This window comes from Mastigoproctus giganteus, chromosome 1 (genome assembly GCF_048544385.1).
Source record: "Mastigoproctus giganteus isolate SK-2022 chromosome 1, ASM4854438v1, whole genome shotgun sequence".
Taxonomy (NCBI): domain Eukaryota; kingdom Metazoa; phylum Arthropoda; class Arachnida; order Uropygi; family Thelyphonidae; genus Mastigoproctus; species Mastigoproctus giganteus.
Window position 1 is genome coordinate 14085078 of NC_143575.1, and position 23246 is coordinate 14108323.

The 23246-nt window shown below is 37.4% G+C and overlaps 1 protein-coding gene across 1 annotated transcript in view; it reads left to right on the forward strand.

Moving 5' to 3' along the window:
* LOC150090566 (protein Wnt-2b-like) overlaps window positions 1-21866 on the forward strand; it is a 167723-nt gene extending 145857 nt beyond the window's left edge. The window contains exons 4-5 of the mRNA XM_090378764.1: window positions 15817-16082; window positions 21037-21866. Coding sequence (XP_090234890.1) covers window positions 15817-16082; window positions 21037-21238 — 468 coding nt within the window. The 3' untranslated portion in view covers window positions 21239-21866. The remainder of the gene's footprint in view (window positions 1-15816; window positions 16083-21036) is intronic.
* Window positions 21867-23246: the final 1380 nt, after the last annotated feature.

The window sequence follows — 23246 nt, forward strand, 5'->3', positions numbered from 1 at the left end:
CACCTTAAACGCTTCAAAAACGTGATGATAGAACGTTGGCAGACTGTTTGAAAAATAAATTCTTTACGGAAATTTCTTTTGATATCGAAAAGGAGCTCGATATAATTTTGACCTTCGATTTCGAGATGCACACTATTTGCAGTCTGGGTGAGCCCACGATGCTTTCACTGGAGACTTTGTGCTTGTGTATTTTATTTATTTATTTTATTTTTGTTTCTGGATAGTTTTTATTTTATTATTATTATTATTTTATTTATTAATTAATTTTTTTTTGTTTCTGGATAGGTTAGGGAGACTTCAGTCTCGTCTTAGTTTTTTCCACTAAGTAGGATTCTTCCAAAATCTTTTCAAAAATTTGATGAAATATCTTTTCTTCTAAGTTGTCCTTTAGTGACATGTGGAATTGAAGCGCCTCTTCCTCCGTCCAAAATCTGTCTTTATTATTTTTTGCTGTGAATAATTATAGATACTGCTCATTTATTTCATAGCACTTTCTGTATCATTTCATCAGTGACTGTAAACACAGCTGGACAGTGATGATGAGAGATTGGATTAATTATATAATACACAGTGTGCCAATTAAATAACGAGACTGACGCTACTACAAAAAAAAAAAGAATAAAAAAAGAATAACACTAACGGTAAAGTAAGGTTATATATTTTCGAAGTAATCACTTCCAATGTATACACACTCATTACATCTTTTATACAAGTTTTGAAAACACTTCTGGAACTCCTCCTTTCCGCTGGTCGGTCATGGCAGCCTGGATATCCTCTCTATCATCCCATATTGCGTTCCTTTCATGGCTATTTTCATTTTGCGGAACTAAAAGTTATCTGCGAGAGCCAAATCCGAATAATATGGGGGGGGGGGTATGACTGGTATCGATTTTTTTGCCAAAAATTGCTTGATGTTGACGGCAGAATGTGCGGGTGCATTGTCTGATTTTTCGTCCTCTTTTCATCGATCATCCTTTAACGACTCACGTCCTTTACGAAAACGAAGATATCATTCAAACACTCTTGGTCGAGACAAAAATTCATCAGCATAAACTTTTTTTAAATCGTCAAAAGTTTCTGTAGCACTTTTTCCTAATTTACAATAAAATTGGATAACTGCTCTTTGCTCCATCTTCAATTTTCTGACGACATGCACAAAACTACTATTACTCTTTCCGTCATAAATCACGAACTACTGACCGGAAAAGTTTCAACTTGCACTCGTTGGAAAAAGCGCACTCCAGCGGATCTAATCATGTACTATTTTGGCCTCTTACGTTAATACTAAATGTAGAGCGCACGCAGTCTTGTTATTAAATTGGCCCACTGTGTATACAGTACTAATTTTGTTCGTGGGTTGAACTTTTCGATTTTGGCACAGGCTTTTTTTTAATGTTCACATCTTTGGTCAAAATCAGCCTCTATTTCCTATTTATGATCGGTTCCTCTGCTATATCCCCTCTAACTTGTATGCTGTACAAGGGGCGATTTTGAATAGCAATCAATTGAATAAATATTTTCCCAGCAGTTAGCTGACAACATTTCTCACCATTCGAAGCATTTTTCACAATTGAATCATTCATTGTTGGATGTGCGGATTATCGGCTACCTTTAATGTATCCCATCCTTCTTGAAATCTTAATCCACACAAAAATCTGTGCTGTGCACATTGTCCCATAAACTTATAGAATTTTGTAAATACTGTATCTATAGCATTTTTCTCCAATCACTATAAAAACTGAATATTAATTCTCTAGTCTAATCACTTGCCACTGGTTTTGACAATAAACAAAAACTGCTTAGATAAAACGCGTACTGTTGTCACAAAAAAACTGAATCCAGACGATTCCTTAAGGTGGAATTCCACTGAGGCAACATTTAGGCAACATGTAGCATGCGATATTGACACATGCTACACACAGTCTTTCAATCGAAGGAACACGAAGTGACAAGAAGCAAGTATCTTTGCCGCATTGATTATTGTTGATTATTGATAATTGATGCGCCCCGGCAACAATAATCATTGTTGCCGGGGCTCATGTGTCACCTCTCGACAAGTTTCCACATGTCGCACAATGTCGTCGTTATCCAACAGTCGGCGGATCGGTGCGGCTTGTATCATGCGACATGGAGTGGAATATTGAAAAAAATACCTTGTTTATTGAAGATTATCATAATTCACCGGAGTTATGGAATAATAAAATTAGTGATTATAAAGACAACAGAGTAAAAAATGATAAGCTGAAGCAGTTAGCGAGTAAATACGATTGTAGTGTGGCTGATGCGAAAAAGAAAATCAAGAATTTGCGTTCAGCTTTCCATCGTGAGCGAAAAAAACTACAATCAAAGAAGAGTGGTTCATCTCCTAGCAAAAAAGGGAAATGGTTTGCATTTGAGCTTTTGAGTTTTTTATTGGACGTCGATGTGCCTAGATCAACGATGTTGATCTAGGCACATCGACTTTGAGGTGAGTTTTTTTAAATTTAAAACTTAATTACCTTAATTTGAATAATTATATATTTGAATAGTACATATAAAAGTTAGGCATAAAGGTCCTGCCAAGGCACACGTCCTTCATCTGATTGAAAATATCTCATAAATTCGTTTCTCACTTCTTTAGCTTCAAAATTTGCCCTCCGTGCTCTATGTTGCAAATCCTGCAGACCAGTATCGCCCTGATAACTGCCCTCCATGATCCCGGAATAATATTTCCATCTCGTGTTTCATGGTCAAAAGTTCCTTGAGGAGAGTATAGCCATCGCGATGTTTTACTCCTTCTCAAAAAGTTATGAAGATAAATGCATGTTGTCGTGATGATTTCAGAGTTTTTCACATTAATCATTAGTGGTTTTCTAAATACACGAAACACAGATGATAGCAACCCAAAAGTATTTTCCACTACTCTGCGAGCGCGAGAATGTCTATAATTGTATTGTCTCTGACAAGAGCCTTTGGCGTGGTAGCCGCTAAAGGGTTTCATGATGTGTTCCTGCAGAGGGAACGCATCATCCGTCAATATTACATAAGGCGATAACTTATTGCTACCAGGAAGTGGTTGAGGTAATTGTAGGTTTCCTTTGGCCAATTTCTTATCATTCTGAGCTTCTTCACCACCAACATATAATTCTCTTCTCCACCACCGTGGCTTTCTTCTTTTTTTTCTACGATTCAAAGCTATTACCAAATATGCAGCCGCCGCGAAAGACATGATGCACCAAACTGAAGTTGCCTTCATGGAATCGTTGAGACGCATGCTTCAAAGCATAGACGACATAGCGCATGCGACATGTGGAGTCAAATTCCGCATGCAACATTGTGGCACATAGTCGCACACCTAGAAACAGGCAACACTAGGAAACATGTAGCATGCCTCTTGTCGTTCAGTTTTGCCTCAGTGGATTTGCACCTTTACGCAGTGAGGGTTGCTCAAAGCATAGCGACGAGACGGAAGAAAGATCACGAATAAAAGCTTTATTTGATAGTTAAATTCCCTTAAAGTACAGAGATGTACATTTTAAAAGTAAATTCAAAAATTATCAAAGGAAAATGCAATTTGTTATCAGAATAATTAACAAATAATAGTTTGCAACACAACAAAAAGTTTGTGACGTTGCACTCCAGACTATATTTTCAATACTCGTTTTGAGGTACTGAATGCTTCGTGGGTTGCTCTCACAAGCTTTCTGCTTTAACCCGCATACAAAGAAGTCTAGGGATGTTAAATCAGGAGACGTTGGTGGTTAAAGTTCTTGTTATATGATTTCCTCCCCCTCAAATTAACTCATGCAACATTTCAGTGACTTTGCTTGCTGTATAGAGGATTGCTCCGTCCCGTTGGAGCCAGCTGTCCTTTCTTTTTCTTCTAGCAACGCAATAAACTGCATTATGGGCCCAAAAAACATGGGCCCAGTATCCTTCGCGATATGCCCCACCAAACACCTATTTTTTTGGCATGAAAAGGAGTTTCGAGAGTTCGGGAGGCTTCTGATACCATCATCAACGTAATTTTGTTTTGTTTAAAAGTGTGACCGATCTACTACTTGAAGTATGTCGTGTTACTGTAAAACATTTCCCTGTAGTACTTCCAGATGTATAACAAAAATTGATCAGGTTACTTACTGCGTATGCAATTTTCCACCAGAGAACACAACTCGGACCGGTTATATGTTCTGTGACAAAATTAATTAAAAGAAATGTTTATGTTTAATTTAAAAGCATATTAATTACTATAAGTTAACTGCTTAAATCAGTATAGCCTTTTAAAAGTAGATCATCTTTATTTGATCACCCAGAACGCGAAAAGAAAGAGACTCTGCTAACTCCCCATTCTCTTAGTACTGTACTTATATGGTTGGTAGAAGACGTGTAGAATTTTTATTTTCCTATAAAAATTAAAAGTGGGCCCGGCTTTTATTTCTACTCCGTAAGTTTTTTGTTACTTTCCTTACCTTACTATAGTAACTTAGTTGTAACTTACTATAGTAACTTAATCTTAATTTTTGTTTAATGATTTCAGACAGGCGAAAAGTAAGTCTGAATAATGTTGCCAGTTAACCCTGGATTTATAAAGAGAATAATCACAATCGCCATGGAATTCTGAAAACATACTTTTGTTACTGTTTTTCGATGCACACTATAAAAATTGATCCACTACATTTTCACGAAAAATTATGCAAATTGCAGATTACAATGTAATTTGTAATATAACTTTTCCGAATAGGAACTTCAGAGAAATTATAAAATAAACAATATTCGATATGTATGGTATTGGTATATTTCAAACTGACAACTGGAATTGGAAATGTTAAAAAAATTTCTTTTAAAAATCTTTTAAAAGATTTTTTAAAAACATATTGTGTGTAATAATATTCGAAGTCAGTGTCTGTCATCCCAAGTTATACATCAACTCCGCCTACTTTGTATTATGCTTGCCATATGTCCTCTAAGCAAGCAGCGGGCTCACACAATGGGGCCACATGAGGCAGACAATTTTGACAAATCTGGTGGTTGTGACAGAAGTACGGTAGAGATCTCATTCTCAGCATGCCCACTCGTAATTCCTCCCACATTTCACTTATGAACATTAGTCGCAGTTGATCTATGGAAGGGCTAACCCCTGAATGTCACAAAACCTGTAGTGATTGACACATCTGATGGATTGTTAAGACGTTAGTACAAGGCATTGTAAAAATTAGCTGTCTACGATTCTTTTTTCGTGTTCTCCACCCTATGATAGGAAACTGAAGGAACATCTCCCTCACATTTTCCGTTGTATCTTTATTTTGCACGTGTTTTCAAATCTCGGAAATTTACTGGCAGTTTAGGAGAAAAAAAAGCAACATTATTTAGTACTGTATATACGAATATTTGAGGTTGTAAATGATACTGAAGAAAAATTACTGTTATTAATTAAATCCGGCGTTTTACCATAAGGGGCGCAGAGTTTTATCAGCGTACCGAACCCAATATGGTAAAAATGGACAAAGAACCCCATTTTCTGTATTTCTTAAACGTCCCATTATATTGATAACGTATATTTCATAAAACCTTCCAACTTTCGTAATGTTTTAAACCTGAAAAGGCTTACATGTATAGAAAGTGACTTTTTAAGCTGACAATGATGACTTGTTCGGAGTTAGCAACTGAAGATGCCCACAAATTCCTTATAGCGCTTATTTTTTTATTTTTTTTTTTTACCCAAACAAAAAGTTTTAATTTCATGATTAATGTAGTTTTAAGTTAATCTGTATTTGTATATAAATTAATATACATCTATTGTACATTAAATGTAAAATTAATTAATTTAATTTTTATTGTATTTTCCTATTTTTGTTTAATTAGATAAATTTGTGAATTCAGTTTAATTAAAAAGAAAGCTAAGTATGATTTCCCTAGATATTTTCTTTTAAGACACCGAGAACTGATCATTTGGATATCGAATGTCTCAGTATAGCACGTGCTCAATCAAGAATTGGTCAAAATGATGCGAAATATTTTGCAATGCTTTTAAGATCAACACTGAAAGTAACCAATTTGATAAACCAAGTTGTATTTTTTAATATGTAAAAGGTTTGAAAGTGATTATAAAATGGGAAAAGTCGTTCGACTAAAGGAAAGAAGGCAGTTTATAGACTGGCATTGGAGAAAGGAGGTGGGGGTGGGGGAACACTTGTATTATTACTTGCTGGAATAAATGCAAGAAGATTTTGTTAGCCTCGTGTATATGTTTTTAAAGATGTCAACAAATTACAAGAATTTGAAGAAGGAATGTCTCCAGGGAATTGTGATTTACCTGAATAAAAATCAGCACACACAAATTCAATTTTATTTGTAAAATGGTTAAAAGAATACTTTATTTCCCGTAAACCTCATAGAAAAGTTCTTTTAATTCTTAGTGACCGTACATCCCACACAAATGAATAGGAGATGCTTGAAAATATTAGAAGCATTTTTAGGCCTGTTGGAGGAATTTTGAAATCACGCTAGTTAGCAACAGATGATTTGTGGCTAACAAAGGAAGAAAAATTACCAACTATAATTTGGTGGATTATTGGAAAAAGCTTTGGGCAGAGCTACTATGTACGCTGTCCAAAAAAATACGAACCTCTTTTCGGTATCGAATCCGGCCGCCTTTTTTTTTTTTTTTTTTTTTTTTTTCGAATAAAGAAAGTGTGCGGCGCAGCATGGATTCTATAAGGCGTTTTAATACGTTTGATCTAATTGTAACCATTCTTCTAGTAAAATATCGCTTATCTGCGAAAAGTTGAAAGAAGAGGACTTCATTGCCGAATAGCTCTCTCTAGCATATCTGTCCCACACATTCTCAATAGAACTGAGATCAGATGAATATGAGGGTCAGTGAAGATCATGGAAATCCGTGTCATGTTCTCTGAACCATTCTTGCACGATTTTGGCACGATGCGCTTTTGTAATGTCATCCATAAAGTGGCCATCACCTTTGGGATAAAAGTATAACATTGCAGGGACAGAAGATCTGATACAAAATTCAGGTACTCCCTGGATGACATTCGACCTTCCGCTGGTATCAACGGACCTAGTCCGTGCTCACAAAACATTCCCCATCCCATGATACTACCTACAGATGCTTAGGTTGTCTTAAGAAGGCAAGCATGGTTCATCGCAGGGCCGGCTTAAGGCACGATCGAGCCGTTCCCCCGAACAGGGCGCAAAATTCCCCGAAAATTCACTAATTTGCTGTAAATTTCAAGTCGGAGAGGGCGCACCAAAAAATCTATCACAGGGCGCTGATAGGCCTGGGGCCGGTTCTGGTTCATCGCTTTGTGAGGTTCTCGCCACACTCTCTGTCTGCCTACTATCAGTACAAAAGTGTATTGTGATTCGTATAACCACATGCTTTTCATCCATTTGCTCTACTGTCCAATCACGACTTTCTTCCATTTGCTCTACTGTCCAATCACAACTTTCTCGGCGCTACTGCAAGCGGATTTTTCTGTTTTTCTCTGAAACAATTGGCTTCCAAATAGACAGGCAACTGCCAATACTAATTTTATTCAATTCCCCGCTCATGGCACGAGTTGAAATAGGGCAATTCTGGGGCTTGGTTGAATCCAGATCTTATTTGCTGATGTCCTATTTTTCCGTAATCCTCCCAAGAGTACGACTGCTTAGTTCTTAAAATGTTATTTTTCTGCCACATTTACGCTTTTGAGATGTGGATGAACCGCTTGCTTTCCAGTCATTAAAAACTTTTGAGATGGATGCTTTTGAGAAATCAGTTATGTCTTTCGATTCTTTAATCGTGGCTCCTGCTAAACGTGCACCCACGATAAGATCTTGTGGTCTGGTAGATCACAAGTTTTATCCATTCTGGCTTCAGATTACTGCAGTGAGCAGGGTGGGTAGTCTTTAGGCTTGACGTAGCCGAGTGGTCAAGAGCGCGAGTGAAGTAGCACACGTTCATTGAGTGGACCGGGGTTCAAGCCAGTGTCTGCTAAATACGATTAACATTTGTATTGATTGATTTATTGTAAACTCCACTGACCTGGTGGTCGTGGCGCAGTACCAACAAGAACGTTTTTTTTTTTTGCACACCACGTCACCCCACTTCACAGTTTTCTTTGCATCTATTTATATTTATTCGCATTTCTTCTGTCTGTGACCATCTTAATACAAAGTTCGTATTTTTTTGGCCAGAGTCTGTACTACTACAAGTAGCGTTACATCTAATTTCAAAATCAGGTGATCATTCCCATATGGACCTCATTCAGGATGCATCGCAGAACTTGTATTTGAAGTAAACCTAAATAAAGACGCAGGCGTCACCGAAATCAACTCCATTGAACTCAGATCAATTCATTTCGACAAAAATTCAGGAAGAAACGATGGTAGATTCATTGGAGAGTCAACTCTGCAGTAGAATCGCCGATAAATTCTAAGCATCTAACAAAAATTTTAATGAAAATTTCATCTCTACCTAAACTCATGTCAAACAAGAATAGAATAGGACTAACAAGTTCTGTGTGCCGTATCTAGACATCAGAAAAATAAAAATGTTGAGACTAAGAAAAAGAAAATCATAAAAAATAAAAAATAAAAATCGAGAAGAGAATATTGAGCTATCCTCATCGGACTAAGACACTGTTTTTAGACAATTTTTTAAAATCTGAATGGATATTTGTTAAAGTGGCTTCATGAAGATTATACAATCTTTTATTATGTTGAGTGTAGAAGAGAAAACAGCAGGGGGAAGAAACAAAAAAAATCAAGAATATTTTAATGGCTTTTAAAACATCAAAATATTACTATAAAATCTTTCGAAAAAAATTTGTTCGACATTTTCGTTATTAATTTTCATTTAAATTGATGGAACATCTTAAACCAATACGAAAAAAGTAAGAAGGGTGTCTTGTACCCAGTATATGGAGAAAGATGTCTTTTAGTGACCTTATTTTACTTATATATAAAGAATCTTTGCTATTTGTTCTTAATTATTATAGTAATAGTAACTAGAAACCTTCCTGGCTGTAATTCAGAGTATTATGATTATGCAGTTAATATTATATTAGTGGCATGTTTCATTGGCAAAATATTGGGTATCCTATTTATGCAGACCGCTGTAAATTTTATCGATTGCAGCTGTCTGTAATTTAAGTTATTCCGCAAATTTGTTTGGGAAACGATATATACACTCTGTGACATTGAAATTGCAGCTCTCAGAAGGAATGATCTAAATTGTATGCAAATCAGCAGGCGGATGGGTTGCGCCAAGATATACAAATCATTAAAATACCGGACCAATCTGGAAAAAACTTCGGCTGATATAAAAAGGAACGTAACGATCATGGAGTTCAAAGCAACGTGTGTGTGACACAGTTAAGAGGCTTCTCTTTCGCAGGAACCGACTTCAGAGTGCAAGATTTTAGAGAATGCTGAGACGTCACGTTCGACACCAATATGAGCGACTTCGACAGAGGACTGATTATAGACATCCAAGATCTACATAGGCATTCGTCGTGTAGCGGACGTGTGGCCGGTCACAATACCAGATTGCACAAATGTTGGCAGCTGCGGGAAGGTACGAATGGGTACTGGAGCACGAGAGAGGACGGGAGAACGGATCGTCTTATCCGTCGACAGGCTTACACCGCGCTGACAGCCATCATGGCTACAATCCAGCAAGTTGCGACATCAGCTGGCTGTCACCCCATCACCCGTGGAACCATTGCACGCTGACTGGCAGAACAGGCCACCGCGTATACCGCCATCGTGTAGATTACCCCTGACCTTCCCCCCCCCCCATTTTGTGATAATTCGGCTGAAATTTTGGAATCTGTTAAAATTGAAGTAAAATAAAAAATTTAAAAAAAAATAATAATAAAAACTAATAATTACAACCGTTGAGTCCTGTTTTTTCTTCAAATAAAATGTATTTACGCTTGTTTCAGAACATCTTTTAATTGAGGGGGAAAAAATACAGTCGACCCAGCAAAATTTAAATTTAGAAATCCTAAAATCCAAACGGTAATACTTTGTCCAATTTTAATATTATATTCAAAAATTTGTGTCCAAATATAACAAAAGATCCAAATGTCTATAGTCTACACCTAAAAATAAACGGAATAGACCTCGATGCCTTTTAATCAAAATACCCTGTATGTCAAAATATCATGTTGCTATATTTGTTCCTGTGTAACATCAATAGATGTTTATTCCATGTTTAGTTTCTAGAAAAACAGTTGGCAACGGATGTCCTTGACATGTCATTTTATACTTGAGTGTACAAGGAAGTAGGTGAAGGTAATTTTCCAGCGGCCATTAGGGGAGTTAGTTTCTAGCATTTCATTGCATGCATTGCATCCCCCTTTTCACGAGAAAGTAGAATGGAAAGTGATACGCGTATATCATACAATGTTGCAAACTGCGGTCATTACCTCAGTAGAGAAATATAAATTTTACATAACAGAAAACGTTTCTCTCATCGAGTTCCACAACTTTTATTAACAATGTTTTTTGATTCTGTGAAAATTTTTACAACCCAAACTTGTTTATTACTGTATATAATAAACTTGTTTATTACTGTATATATAAATCTTTATGATTTCTATATATAAAGATTTTATTTTTATTACTGTATTGTCCAAACTTAGAGGTAGTATTAATATTACAATGGCTAAATGATGCAAGGGAGTGAGCTTTTTTCTGCATCTGCCAAAAAAAGAAAAAAGCAATTCTCATCCACTTATACCTATCCGTCACCAAAAAGTGGCTCTCCATTTCACTTCTCTAAGTTCGCCGCCTGGACTACCGTGACACAGTGTATTCCAGTGATCTATAACACACTACCCGAAGGTAAACTCTATGAGATCCAGCTTTCTGTTACTCCCAAAAATATATTTCTGAACCTTGCTTCTTGTTTCGCCTACCACTGAAAATACATATACTTCCCGTGTTCATTTTATTAATTCCTTTCAGGACCTTATTTTTATTTTTTTTTTTTTATGAAAACCCCAAACACGAAAGGTCTGGGCTTTTCATCTGAAGTATAACCTATGGTATTTACTACCGTTCATGGGATGGAGGTTGAAAAGTTTGAATTTATGCCCCTCATGTAAGTAGTCTGAGCAAGAGGAAGAATCCCATCAGCATTGAGCTTGCTCAATCCATTCAAAGTCATAAACACATCATTCAGATCACCTCATAGGTGCTTAATCTCCAGACTTTGCAATTTACAGAACTGAAGCCTTTCTTGGTAAGACATCCTTTTTTCCCCTCAGCAATCTCTGTACACGTTCCAGGAACTCTGCATCCTACCTAAAATGAGGCCTTCACACCTGCATGCAGTACTCAAGGTGTTGTCGAACCATGCAATGGAGCAGTCACTTCCTTATCACTGCTAGCAAAATTCCTGTGTATCGTTGACAAAACCACACGAGCTCTCCTGGCCGCCTCTCTGCATTGTTCAGAGAAATTCATATTTGACTGAACTTCTACTACCAGGTCTTTTTCGTTTTCCACTATCCTAAGTGTAGTGGCACACAGGTGATACGTTTTCTGAGATTACTGCTGCCGATAAGCAGTACTTTAAATATTTCCATGTTAAACTTCAATTACCATTTCTCAGCCCATTTTACTTAATTTTTCTAGATCCTGTTGCAGTAACATTCCGTCATTACTGTCATTAACCACCCTGCCAACTTTCTAACATCTGCAGACTTCAACATTAAGCCTGATGCCTTCATCAATATCATTAATAAATATAAAAAACAACAATGGGCCCAGCACCGAACCCTGAGGGACTCTACTAATAACGTTAGTCCATGAAGATCTGTGTCCTTTGATAAAACCGCTCTTTGTCTTCTCCCACTCAACTATCCCTTTATCAATAGCAGTAATTTGCCCTTGATACCACACTCCTCCAATTTTCACGGCAGTCTTTTTATGCGCAGCAGTATCAAAGGCTTTCCTGAAATCCAACGATACGATATCAAAATTATTTTTTGCATCCAGTTCCTCTGTGACTGCATCATAGTATCCAATCAATTTGGTCAGATAAGCTGTCTCCTCACAAACCTATATTGTGTCTGAAGTATAACTGCACTCACTCCTGTCTAGATGGTTCTGCATTACTTCTTTAACCAGTGACTATTATTTTCCCTATAACAGAAAGTTAAGCTTACAGGTCTGTAATTGCTAGTGTTACCCTTTGATCCTCCCCCCTTTGTGAATTGGGGATAAATTCTCACATCTCCAGTCTGTGGGAACTTGGGACTTCCCCTGAATCCAAAGATGCTCTTATAATTATGCCAAGGGTTTGCTTATTTCCTTTGCTAATACCCTTAATATAACTGGATAGATCCCATCCACCCAGGTGCTTTTTTTATATTTAACTTCAACAGTTCCTCTTCCACTTTTTTCTCAGTCATTACAAAATAATTTAGTTCCCTATTAGAGTTTGATAAACTTCTAGCATCCACTTCACCAAAGAATTCCTCATTTTTGAATGGAGATGCAAAATACCTATTCGTTTTGGTCAGGTCTCCGTGGGTAGCACAGTTGGCAGGATCGCCGTCCTCCCCACACCGAGTGTAAAAGACCTAAGTTCGAGTCCCGCCGATGATGGGAGGAATTTTTACGGGCCTTTTTCACAACGTAGCTGATATATATATATGAATCGCCGATTGGCTTCATTTGGCTATTGATGGACATGCTGCTTTTAGAACTCTTGCATTACTGATCGGGTAGAACTGTTTCCAAGAGAGATGAACTTATTTTATAAGTTCGCATAGTACATGGCATGCATGTCGATGAACGTTTATCCTTTAAAGTTGATATCGACAGATACTGTACCCCAATATGGAGGAGGAAGGGCTGCTGGAAAATCGGTTTTATGGGAAATCATCTTAAAATTCCGTATAGACTAAATTCCTGGAGAGTGGCAGTTTCGTTTTCGCACCTAACCCATACCCAACGGAGTCGATTTTCCAATTCTGCCGCTGTGCATAAAAGTGGCTTTTAGTACGTACTGTGAAATGTCTTTAAATAACAAATCTGATTACTGTGTTTCTATATATAAAGACTTTTCCAGAATAACAGAGCGATTTCCTGCGCATAAATTATTTGCATCTGTTCTATAATATTGATGAGATCTTTTTAAAATTCCCTTCCGCTTGCTGTAGTGGTGAACAAATTGCGGCGTCGTAGCGAGTTACGACTTTTCGCAACATGTTCGGTGACTCATCTAGACATAGTAACGAATGAATCGCCCGTTTATTTGAAGTCAATCAGTCAGAATTAGCGCCTGTTGATTAGAATGTATTCTACTCGTATACCTCTCGTGGAATTTTCAAATTGAGTGATTTTACTGAGCAGCAATTTGTATCAAATTTTGTTTAAAATCCAACAGATACCCCAAAAGATAAAAACAGCTTTCGGAGAATATCCTATGTATCTTTCGAAGATTTTTTAATGGCTCGCAAAGTTTAAAGTTTGGTTGGCTGATTGGTTAGTTGTTTAGTTGGTTCTCTGATTTCTCATGGCGTATCGGCAGCTTAGGCCGTAATGCACCACGTCAATTCACTCAAAGTTTGAAGAGGGATGCTCGTTCTTCGAAGATGATCCTCGCTCCGGTCGCCTTCCAACTTCAAAAACCAATGGTTCAATTGTTCTTGTTGTGATCAGGAGTGATCGACGTTTAACTATCCGCAAAGTTGCTAATGAAATTATTATTTCTTATTCATTTCTTAATTGGCATGCTCTATAATTTGGCATTCTGCTGATTCTGACTTACACTTTTTTCTTCCATCTTTACTGGTGGCGAATCGTGGGTTACGACCCGGAAACAAAGGCCTGTTCCTTTCAATGGAAGATTCCCTCTTTTCCAAGGCCCAAAAACAGCAAGACATATGTATGAAATGTGAAGATCATGTTTATCATATTTTTTGATTCACAGGGCATTGTTCATTATGACTTAGTCCATATGGTTAAACATTGAATCTGGAATACTACAAAACAGTTCTATGGCTGTTTTGTAGTATTCCAGTATTCCTATGGCTAAGTTCGTTACTGTTCAAAGAAACAGGGGACTTCAGAGAATTGGCACCTGCATCATAATAATACCTCTGCACATCGGCATTTTTCACTCAAAAATTTCTTGCGAAGTACTCCACTACTGTGTCCCCTCATACGCATACTGAACTAATTAAAGCCCCCTTGAAAGGTCAGAGATTCACTACAACTGAAGAAGTTATTCACAACGCAACAGGGGTATTAAAAAAAAAAGAGGGTTATCACAAATGCTCCCAGACAGTGTTGAATCGAGAGCGTTTGTACTGGAGGGGTGAAGAATGTAAACTTCGGGGGGGGGGGGTACATGTTATATATTTATTATTATTATTTAATATTTACAACATATGTATATGTTACAAACAAATCTGTATATTTAAATTTATGCGCAATATGCATAAATATACAGATTATGCATATGAATATTTATGAATGTTATAACAAGAGAATATGAGAAAATAAAATAGGAAACAAAAGGAAATATTTATTATTTAACATCTAAATACTAATAGTCAGTTCACAAAAACCACATTACTAACAATAATCACAGTTTAATATGAAAATCACCGATTAAAATTTGCAAAAAAAATAAATAATAAATAAATAAAATATACAAATTATAATCAAACATGCGAATACTGTATTGTAATAATGTTATTCTTTGCTTTTTCTTTGCATGTGTATCAATCATTTATTAATTTTTCCGATAACTCATTCGGGCCCTCAGCCTATCTGCAATCTTGCAATATTACATTACAGATGCATATACTGTATAATAAAAAGGTTATAAAATGTATGCGACCAAACCATCTCGTTTGCGGTATACAAAGGAAGAATAACCACAAGCAGACACTTCACTTGCTTTGAAAAAAAACAAAAAAAAGGAATGTTAAAACCATAAAGCGAAACTGCTGACGATCGAATTAGTGGCTGCAGATTCCCCAAAGCCGCGGGACAATTTATAATTACAATTAAATAGCATTTGTCAGGAACCAATTCAGGCGAACCTATTCGCGGCCTGCAATCTTGTTTGCGATATACAAACAAAGAATTAGTCATAAGTAGACTGTATGAAACACTATCAATAGATGGTTTGTGTGAAAATAAAACGAACCTGAAAACCATAAAATCAAAATGCGGACACTTGAAATAGTGGCGTTTAGTTACACTTTGTGCAGCCAGAAATATTGCCCATTTAATTATTTTGAAAATTTCGTGTCTTTTGTATTTTAGTGATTTATTTTCGCCGTGTACCACCTAACAAGTAGCACATTAGTTGATGTGATTTTTCATGTTATGTTTATTTGACATAAATTTAATTCGTGTTTTATAAAATATAAAATACTATTTTTTCACCGGGGATGAAAGTCACCCCCCTCTGGATTCAACACTGCTTCCAGAAGAGTTACAGAAGCGATGAAATCAGTGTATACAGTGTGAAGGATACTATTCGATGGCTATCTATCCGAGCAGCCGGTGAGCCTCATCATTTCCCAGTTAGTTTAGGCCCCGAGAGTTTTGAAAGCCCTTCGTATATACACTGTTCACATTACTGCTCACAATGAACAGAATCCTCATTGATCCTCATTTTGAGGACGATGTCACAGAATTCTATGACATCGTCCTCAAAATATGTGTTTAATGTAAGTGTCAAAAAATCTCTCTCAGTTATTGTGAGACATCCATTATATAAGCAGAACGGGTTACGGTACTCAAAGAAAGTGCTAGGTATGATAGGAAGGGGAAAGTAATCCGTTTTTCTTTATTTTACAGACTTTACGTGCCAGTATGGAGTTAGTGTGCAAATGTCATGGTGTTTCCGGGTCCTGCGCTGTCCGCGTGTGTTGGCGTCGTCTTAAATCTTTTCGTGCCATTGGCGACCTGCTTACAGGAAAATTCGATGGGGCTACACCAGTGAAGGCTATTGAAAGGAGGAAAAAAACTAAACTGAGGCCAACGAAGCGAAACATCAAGAGACCAAGCAAGAAAGATCTAGTGTATCTGGAAGATTCACCCGACTACTGTTACAGAAATGAAACGTAAGACCACCTTGTTAAATAGTCTGACTATCTTTTAAGTTTTCATTTAATTTTTTTCTGTTTTCCACTTCTTTTTCATTTATTTTTCTTTATTTCACTTTCCATTTTTACTTAATATTATTATTTACTTTCATTTATTTCGCCACCAAAAACAGCATATGCACATGCGCATGCAATAATAAGTGATGCATTGAACATTTAACTTTTGCTACTGAATTCGCAGTCACATTATCGAATTCGTGGGACTCAGGAAACGAGTTAACGCGCATTTTTACTTTCACGCTATATCCGTTTTCGCAAAACCATCGAAAATAAGTTCCAAGATTGCTTAACGGCGTAGTGGTGGTTGGGGTGGGGTTCTTTGTTTTTCTTCTTTTTCGTCCATCAAACAGAAAATCAACCGCAGAACACACGCAATTTACAGACAGTACATACGCGGAGCAATATGGCCTTAGTTGCTGATGCTCCTAAAACCCTATTACAGCAACAACAACAACTGGTTCACCAGCGACGCGAAACGTGCCTTCATCATGAAACAGAAACTATACCGAAAATGGCAAAGGACACGAGATCTAGCTCACTATCAGCTCTATAAAAAAACATCGGGCACATTTCCTACGTATACGGAGAATAGCACAGAACGATGGCTTGCCCATAGAACGGAACGTAGAAAAAGAATCTACACCAACAGTCCCCCATGACTATTGACGTCTCCCTCCCGTGGACTAAGTTGCTCTAAACTAAGCCCCTGCCTGCTCCCATCTCCTTTATACGGGTTAATCCACCACCAAACCAAACATCACTGGATAAAATAGCCATTTCAAAGTAACGCGTTATTGAGGTCATCAACATGCTTCCCAACAAGTCCACCACTGGCTCGGATGGAGTCCCTGCTTTTATGAATAAATTATGTAGTACTTATATCATCGACCTCCTGCTTTACGTATACAACTCCATCCTCGAAACAGGAGCATACCCTACCATCTGGAACATACTATGTTTCTCCTGTCCCAAAAAAGTCTAACCCAAAATCGCCCAACGATTACTGACCAATTTCTGTAGGATGCACCTTTCTCAAAATCATGAAAAGAGCCATACTTCCTGCTCTCACCCATCATATGTTTAGCCACAACCCTCAATACCTCCATAGTATACTACCTGAACGATCCACTATCACCGACCTCATGGACACACTTTTCAGAATAGAACATACCTTAAGCAACAAAGAGCAACTTGATATTGCGTTCCTCGACATCAAGCCGGTTTCGACAACCTGTACATCCCTGCATTATGTGCCATACCATGCGATTACTTCAAAATCTCTAGCTACCTATTAGATCTTCTTAAGGAGCTCCTTCAGTCCAATATCCTACGGATGAGAAATCAGAACCATCATCACCTAATTGCCTGCTCCAGTGGGCTCCCCCAAGGGAGTGTTCTCTCTCTGCCGCCCTGTTCGCCGGTCTTTAGAATCCTTCCTCGCAAATCATGTTACCTTTACCACGTACGCCGATTATTTAAAGTTCTTTATTGTTACAAAATGCCCCAGTCTACCACTGTGAGCTCCAACCGACAGCTACATGAACTGGATAATTACCTCCATGCAATTGGGCTCTCCATTAACAAAGAGAAAATTCCCAACTTTCTATCACCAGGAAGAGAAATATGAACATAGGGAGCTCCTCAGATAAAAAAGTCACCCAGCATAAGGATTTGAGCATCACCTGGGACAAAGTGACGTTCTTAAAAATGCCTGAGTAGCACAAATTTCATCAATTTCAAATTTAAAAAAATTGTGGACAGGTTTCAAGTACTGATTTCTGCCGTTTAAGATAAATAAACAGATGAAGAAATTGTTTTGTAGTATTACTTCTGACAGTTACAGTGACAGAACCGAACAGACTATTATGAAAGAAGAAAGAATTGATGTATGGTGGTCGTTGGCTGGGAAATTGATAATTTGCATAAGGAAATTTGAAATATAACAAATTATTGCAATGCTGAGTATGAGAGAATATTCTCCCAGGTTAGTAAACCAAAAACTGAGTTTCGGATGCTCTCTTTCTGCTGAAGTAAATGCTCCTGGCAGCTTCCTTTGTTCATCAATTGAGCAAAATTTTGATCGACTTCGTTGAAGAGCATTAGTATTAGCATTAGCAGTGGCAAATGATGCAAGAAAGCAAGCTTATACAGCATCAGCAAAGAAAGATACCTCCAATTTCACATATTCATTCCCTCCAATAGTGTCTCTAGTTCTTCTTGGAATTTATTTAAGCTATCAACTTCCACAGCATCAGATGGAAGTTTGTTCCAGCAATCAATCGCCCTCTGGCTAAAGGCAAACCTCCGCACATCTGTTCTGCCATTGTTCTGCTTCAGTTTGAATTTGTGTCCCTTGGCGTGTGTAGTCTGAGCAAAGGGAAGAATCCTATCAGCATTGAGCTCGCTCAATCCATTCGATGCCTTAAACAGATCAACCTCAATCAGATCACCTCGCAGGTGCCTAATGTCCAGACGCTGCAATTTGCAAAACTGAAGCCTTTCTTGGTAAGAGCACCCCCGTGTTCCGCACATCAATATCTTTGCTCTTCTCTGTACTCGTTCCAGCAGCTCCACATCCTTCCTAAAATGAGGCCTCCAGACCTGTACGCAGTACTCACGTTGTGGCCTGGCCATTGCCTTATACGAGGGGATAATCACCCCTTATCCCTGCTCGCAAAATTCCTGTATATCGTTGACAAGATCCCATGACCTACTCTGGCAGCCTGTGTGCACTGCTCAGAAAACTTCATAGCTGACTGCACAATTACCCCAAGGTCCCTTTCATTCTCCACTACCCTCAGTGTAACACCACATAGTTGGTATGTTACTCTAGGGTTACTGCTACCCATATGCTGTACCTTGCATTTCTCAATGTTAAACTTCAGTTGCCAGTTCTCAGCCCATCTCCCTAACTTTTCTAGATCCTGTTGCAATAGCATACTGTCATTATTGTCATCAACAACCCTGTAGCATTTGCAAACTTGAACATTAAGCCTAATATACCTTCATCAATATCACTGATAAATATAGGAAACAACAATGTGCCCAACACTGAACCCTGGAGTACTCCACTAATAACATTAGTCTACGAACAGTAGTGTCCGTTGATTACCACTCTCTGTCTTCTTCCACTCAACTGTCCCTTTATCCATAGCAGCAACTTGCCCTTAATGCCACACTGCTCCAATTTGTACAGCAGTCTGCAAGGAGGACAGTCTGCAACAATATCTTTCTTGAAGCAATCAAATTCAAAATGCTTAACAGAAAAATGTTAGGTAAGCTAATGGTTAAAAGTATGTTTTGCTGGTAAAAAATGCTATGGCTGTATTTTAATATAAAATGTATATTTTTACAGTGAAATTTAATTTCTAGTTCAGGGCGAGCTTTAAAAAAATTTTTTTTTTTTTTCCCGAAAACTCTCTTGTCCAGTTTTATTCCTGTTTTGGTCCAAAAACCTCCTGTTCTCTTCCTGCTTACAAATGCCTGATCTCCAGCTTTTTGAGTCAGAAATTGGCAGTTACGGTATAACTGTATCTCTTAGACCTTAGAGCAAATGCAGAAAAATGTATCAAGACCTCCTTCTTTGAGAAAAACCGCGTTAAATATTGTGGTGAAGTGGCCAATCAAATTCGTTGAGATTACATAGTGCTCGCCCTATATCTCGTTTGATTGGTATTCCCTGTACGTAAATCTTAAAAGTAGACTTCCACTTATTTTCGTATAAAATCAAACATATGCATGGACTCACATCACTAGACTATCATCATGATTACGCCCAGTGGATGATTGACACTGTTGTGCAGGATACAAAATGGTCATTCGGCTAGAGGAAAAAAACCCTCATTTGTATGTTTTGGAATCATTCCACCAATTAAAAGTTACGATTTGGATTACAGTACGTGTGGATTTACGGCACACGCTATTATTGGGCCTTTTTTCTTTGAAACCGTTAACTGAAGGCATTTTAAGACATGCACAATTAACGGCACATGATATCTTAGTCTATTGTGGATCAAAATTATTCCAGAGATTAATGAATGCGATTTATATGGAAACACTTTTGCGCAGAATTGTAACACCATCTGCACGTCCTATATTAACAATAATATCAAACAGCCTCTACGAGAAATCTTCAAAGAAAAGCGAATTATTTTTCGCCATTTTTCACAACCTTGGCCTGCAAGATCGCGCGACCTAACTACTGCATAATTTTGGTTGGGGATATCTGAAACAGCGTGTTTACAGAGATTTTCTTTCATCTCATTCATATCCGAAGGATACAGTCCATTGAGGGGTAGTAAACATTCCATCGGAAATTTTAAAGGTAGCTGTGGAGAACACGATGCCCCTCACTGCTTATTAGAAAATATAGTGGACACGTGGAGATTTGATCGTTAATAGATTAGTGAAAAGTGAAATTGCGCTGTTCTAAATTTCTGCTCTCGCCTCAACTCATTGTCATATTTCTAAATATGTAAATCTTAATTTAATAAACAGATCTAATTTTCATCAGATCCGTTTTTCAGCAACATTTTAAATGGTTTTGAGATTTTCTAAAACTTTTTTGTAAGTTTAACACTTCTATCTTAATTTTAAAAAGTAAACTTATCAACAGGAACAAACTTAAAGCACTTCTGCTGCATGAATGAATGATTTCTTCAGAGTCAGTGTCGAAATGAAATACTTACGAGACATGAAAAGCGGTTCTGAAGCCATAGGTCGCATAAGCTGAAATTTTTCTTTTTAGAGTCTAAAGTTAGCTCTTCTTTATTTTTCTAGGTGTATTAAAAGAAAAATATTCTGACGCGCATTATGCAAATATTTATGAGAGCGTATTATGAAAAATGTCATGTTTGATTTCTGTACGGTGTATTACGTGCTATTAACTGCCTCTTTCCTTGCTTTCTTTCAGAATCGGAGTTATCGGAACAAAATCGCGCCTTTGCAACAACACCAGTTATGGAATGGACGGTTGTCGATTACTGTGTTGTGGCAGAGGCTACGTGACAGTGATGAGGGAAGTGGAGGAGAAATGTCATTGTAAGTTTGTGTGGTGCTGCAAAGTTCAATGCGAAATGTGCCGGTACACGAAAGAGGAGCATTATTGTAACTAAAGTGAATGGACTCCAAATCAAGAACAAGATTTCAAAGTGTCAAATACAAGCAGAAAACGTCCTGTTTTATTCCACTGACAAAGGCGCACTGCTCAGAGAACCACGTCCGAAATAAATTAAAAAAAAAAAAAAAAAAATGCACATCGAGAACTTATATGTGATTGCCAAGATTTTATACAAGGGAAACAAAGAAGAAGAAGACTTTTGATTTGTGTGCCCAATTTCTGTCCACGTTTGTCATTGGTGGAGAGCGACTAATTTTCTTTCACCAAGACGCATTGCCCATCAAGTGATATAAATTTTCATTTCTACAGTTTTGACGCAGTTCGAACAATGTTTAAATTTTTTTTTAAATGAATGCGTCAATTCCGGTAGCTGGTCAGCTACCATTACTCCTTCCCTTGCACTTTGTTTTCTTTTCTGCTTTCTTATTTATCCTCTCGCTCTCTCTTTTTAACTCCCACGCACATATTGCTCTCTTACAATGAAGAGCAGCCAACGCGACACACATTTCACTGCGATTCCGATGTAACATGTCTGATCTATGGTGGCTCGTCCAGTGAGATAGTTATAGTGGCTCCATCTATTTGTAATTGACAGAAATATAATTTAATACTGCTGATAACTTAATACTGTCAGAAGCTGGTGAACAATCTCAAGTTGATATTATGTGTGATCTGTTATTGTCCAAAGTGCGAAACCGCAGGAATAAAGATTTATTCCTTGTAAAATGATTCTTTTTTTTTTTTTTTTTTTTTTTCCCCACTGTGTTTGTCGTTCAGATAAACTTACTCACAATACACAAAAAGAAAGAAAAAAAAAAAAGAATAAAATTGTGGCTACTAATTGGCGGTAGAAAGTGAAAAGTCAATACAACTACACTACCTTCCAAAAAAAGTGTTGGAATGTAAATTTATGCTTAACTTCTTTTAGATATGCATTAGGTGGCCACCAAGTCTTGCGCTGGTAGCACAGTAGTATCGTCACCGTCCTCTCCACACCGGGTGGAAAAGACCCGGGTTTGAATCCCGTCGATGACGAGAGGAATTTTAATAGGCTCTTTTCACTCCGTGGCTGAGTTAGTCGGTCTCCAGCTTAGATAGCAAGGTTTTTCCCCACAGAAAATGGGGTTTTTAGTCGAGCAAAATCGACTATAAAACACACGCAATTAACAGACACATAGCACGGCATATGAAATTAAATATTTGGGTGGCCTATTAATAGTTTGGTTTTATTACGTGGCCACCTAAACAAATTCAGAAGTTTAAAATGTGCTATGAAATGAAGCAATATTTTAAACCTATTTCATGATACACGATTATATTTTGCGCACACTGTATACTAAACCTTATGAATTGTAAGTCAGATTCAGCCCGAATTTACAATATGCTTGTATGCAAGTATATCAGAGGATATTTTTATTTTTAGGTCTTGGGATATTCTTCCAGCAGCATTTTTATCGCAAATAGTCCTCATGCCACAAGAGGTCGTGACTCACATTATGAGCACCGTCCAACCATTTTGAACTTCTGTTTACAGTCCAATCCAAGCACGATTTACGCTACATGGGGGGAGTTAGAACATTCTGCAGGAATTATTTTTTTATTTCGAGCTGCCATTTTGAAGCGAGATTGGTAGCCTGTATTTCAATGAATTGGAAAGTAGACTGATTAGTCCAATTACTTAGCCAACTTTTAAAACGAAAATGAAAGATCTGCTATTTTAATTAGCATTATCTCTTATAGACACGACGCTCTTTTAATCTCAAATAACAAATATTAATATCAGAATGGAAAAATCATTTTACAACTTTTAGGAGCATTTATTATTGGGTGATTCGCAGAAAGACAAAATTCCTTAACGATAATAATTATTATTATTTTAACGATCCCCGGCCGTAACTCATATCCATATATGTATATTGTGTGTGGAAGTGCGTATGTGCACGGACCGATTTGGTGTGGTACACTGGTACAGGCTAAAACACCTGGAATAACACACTGGGTAA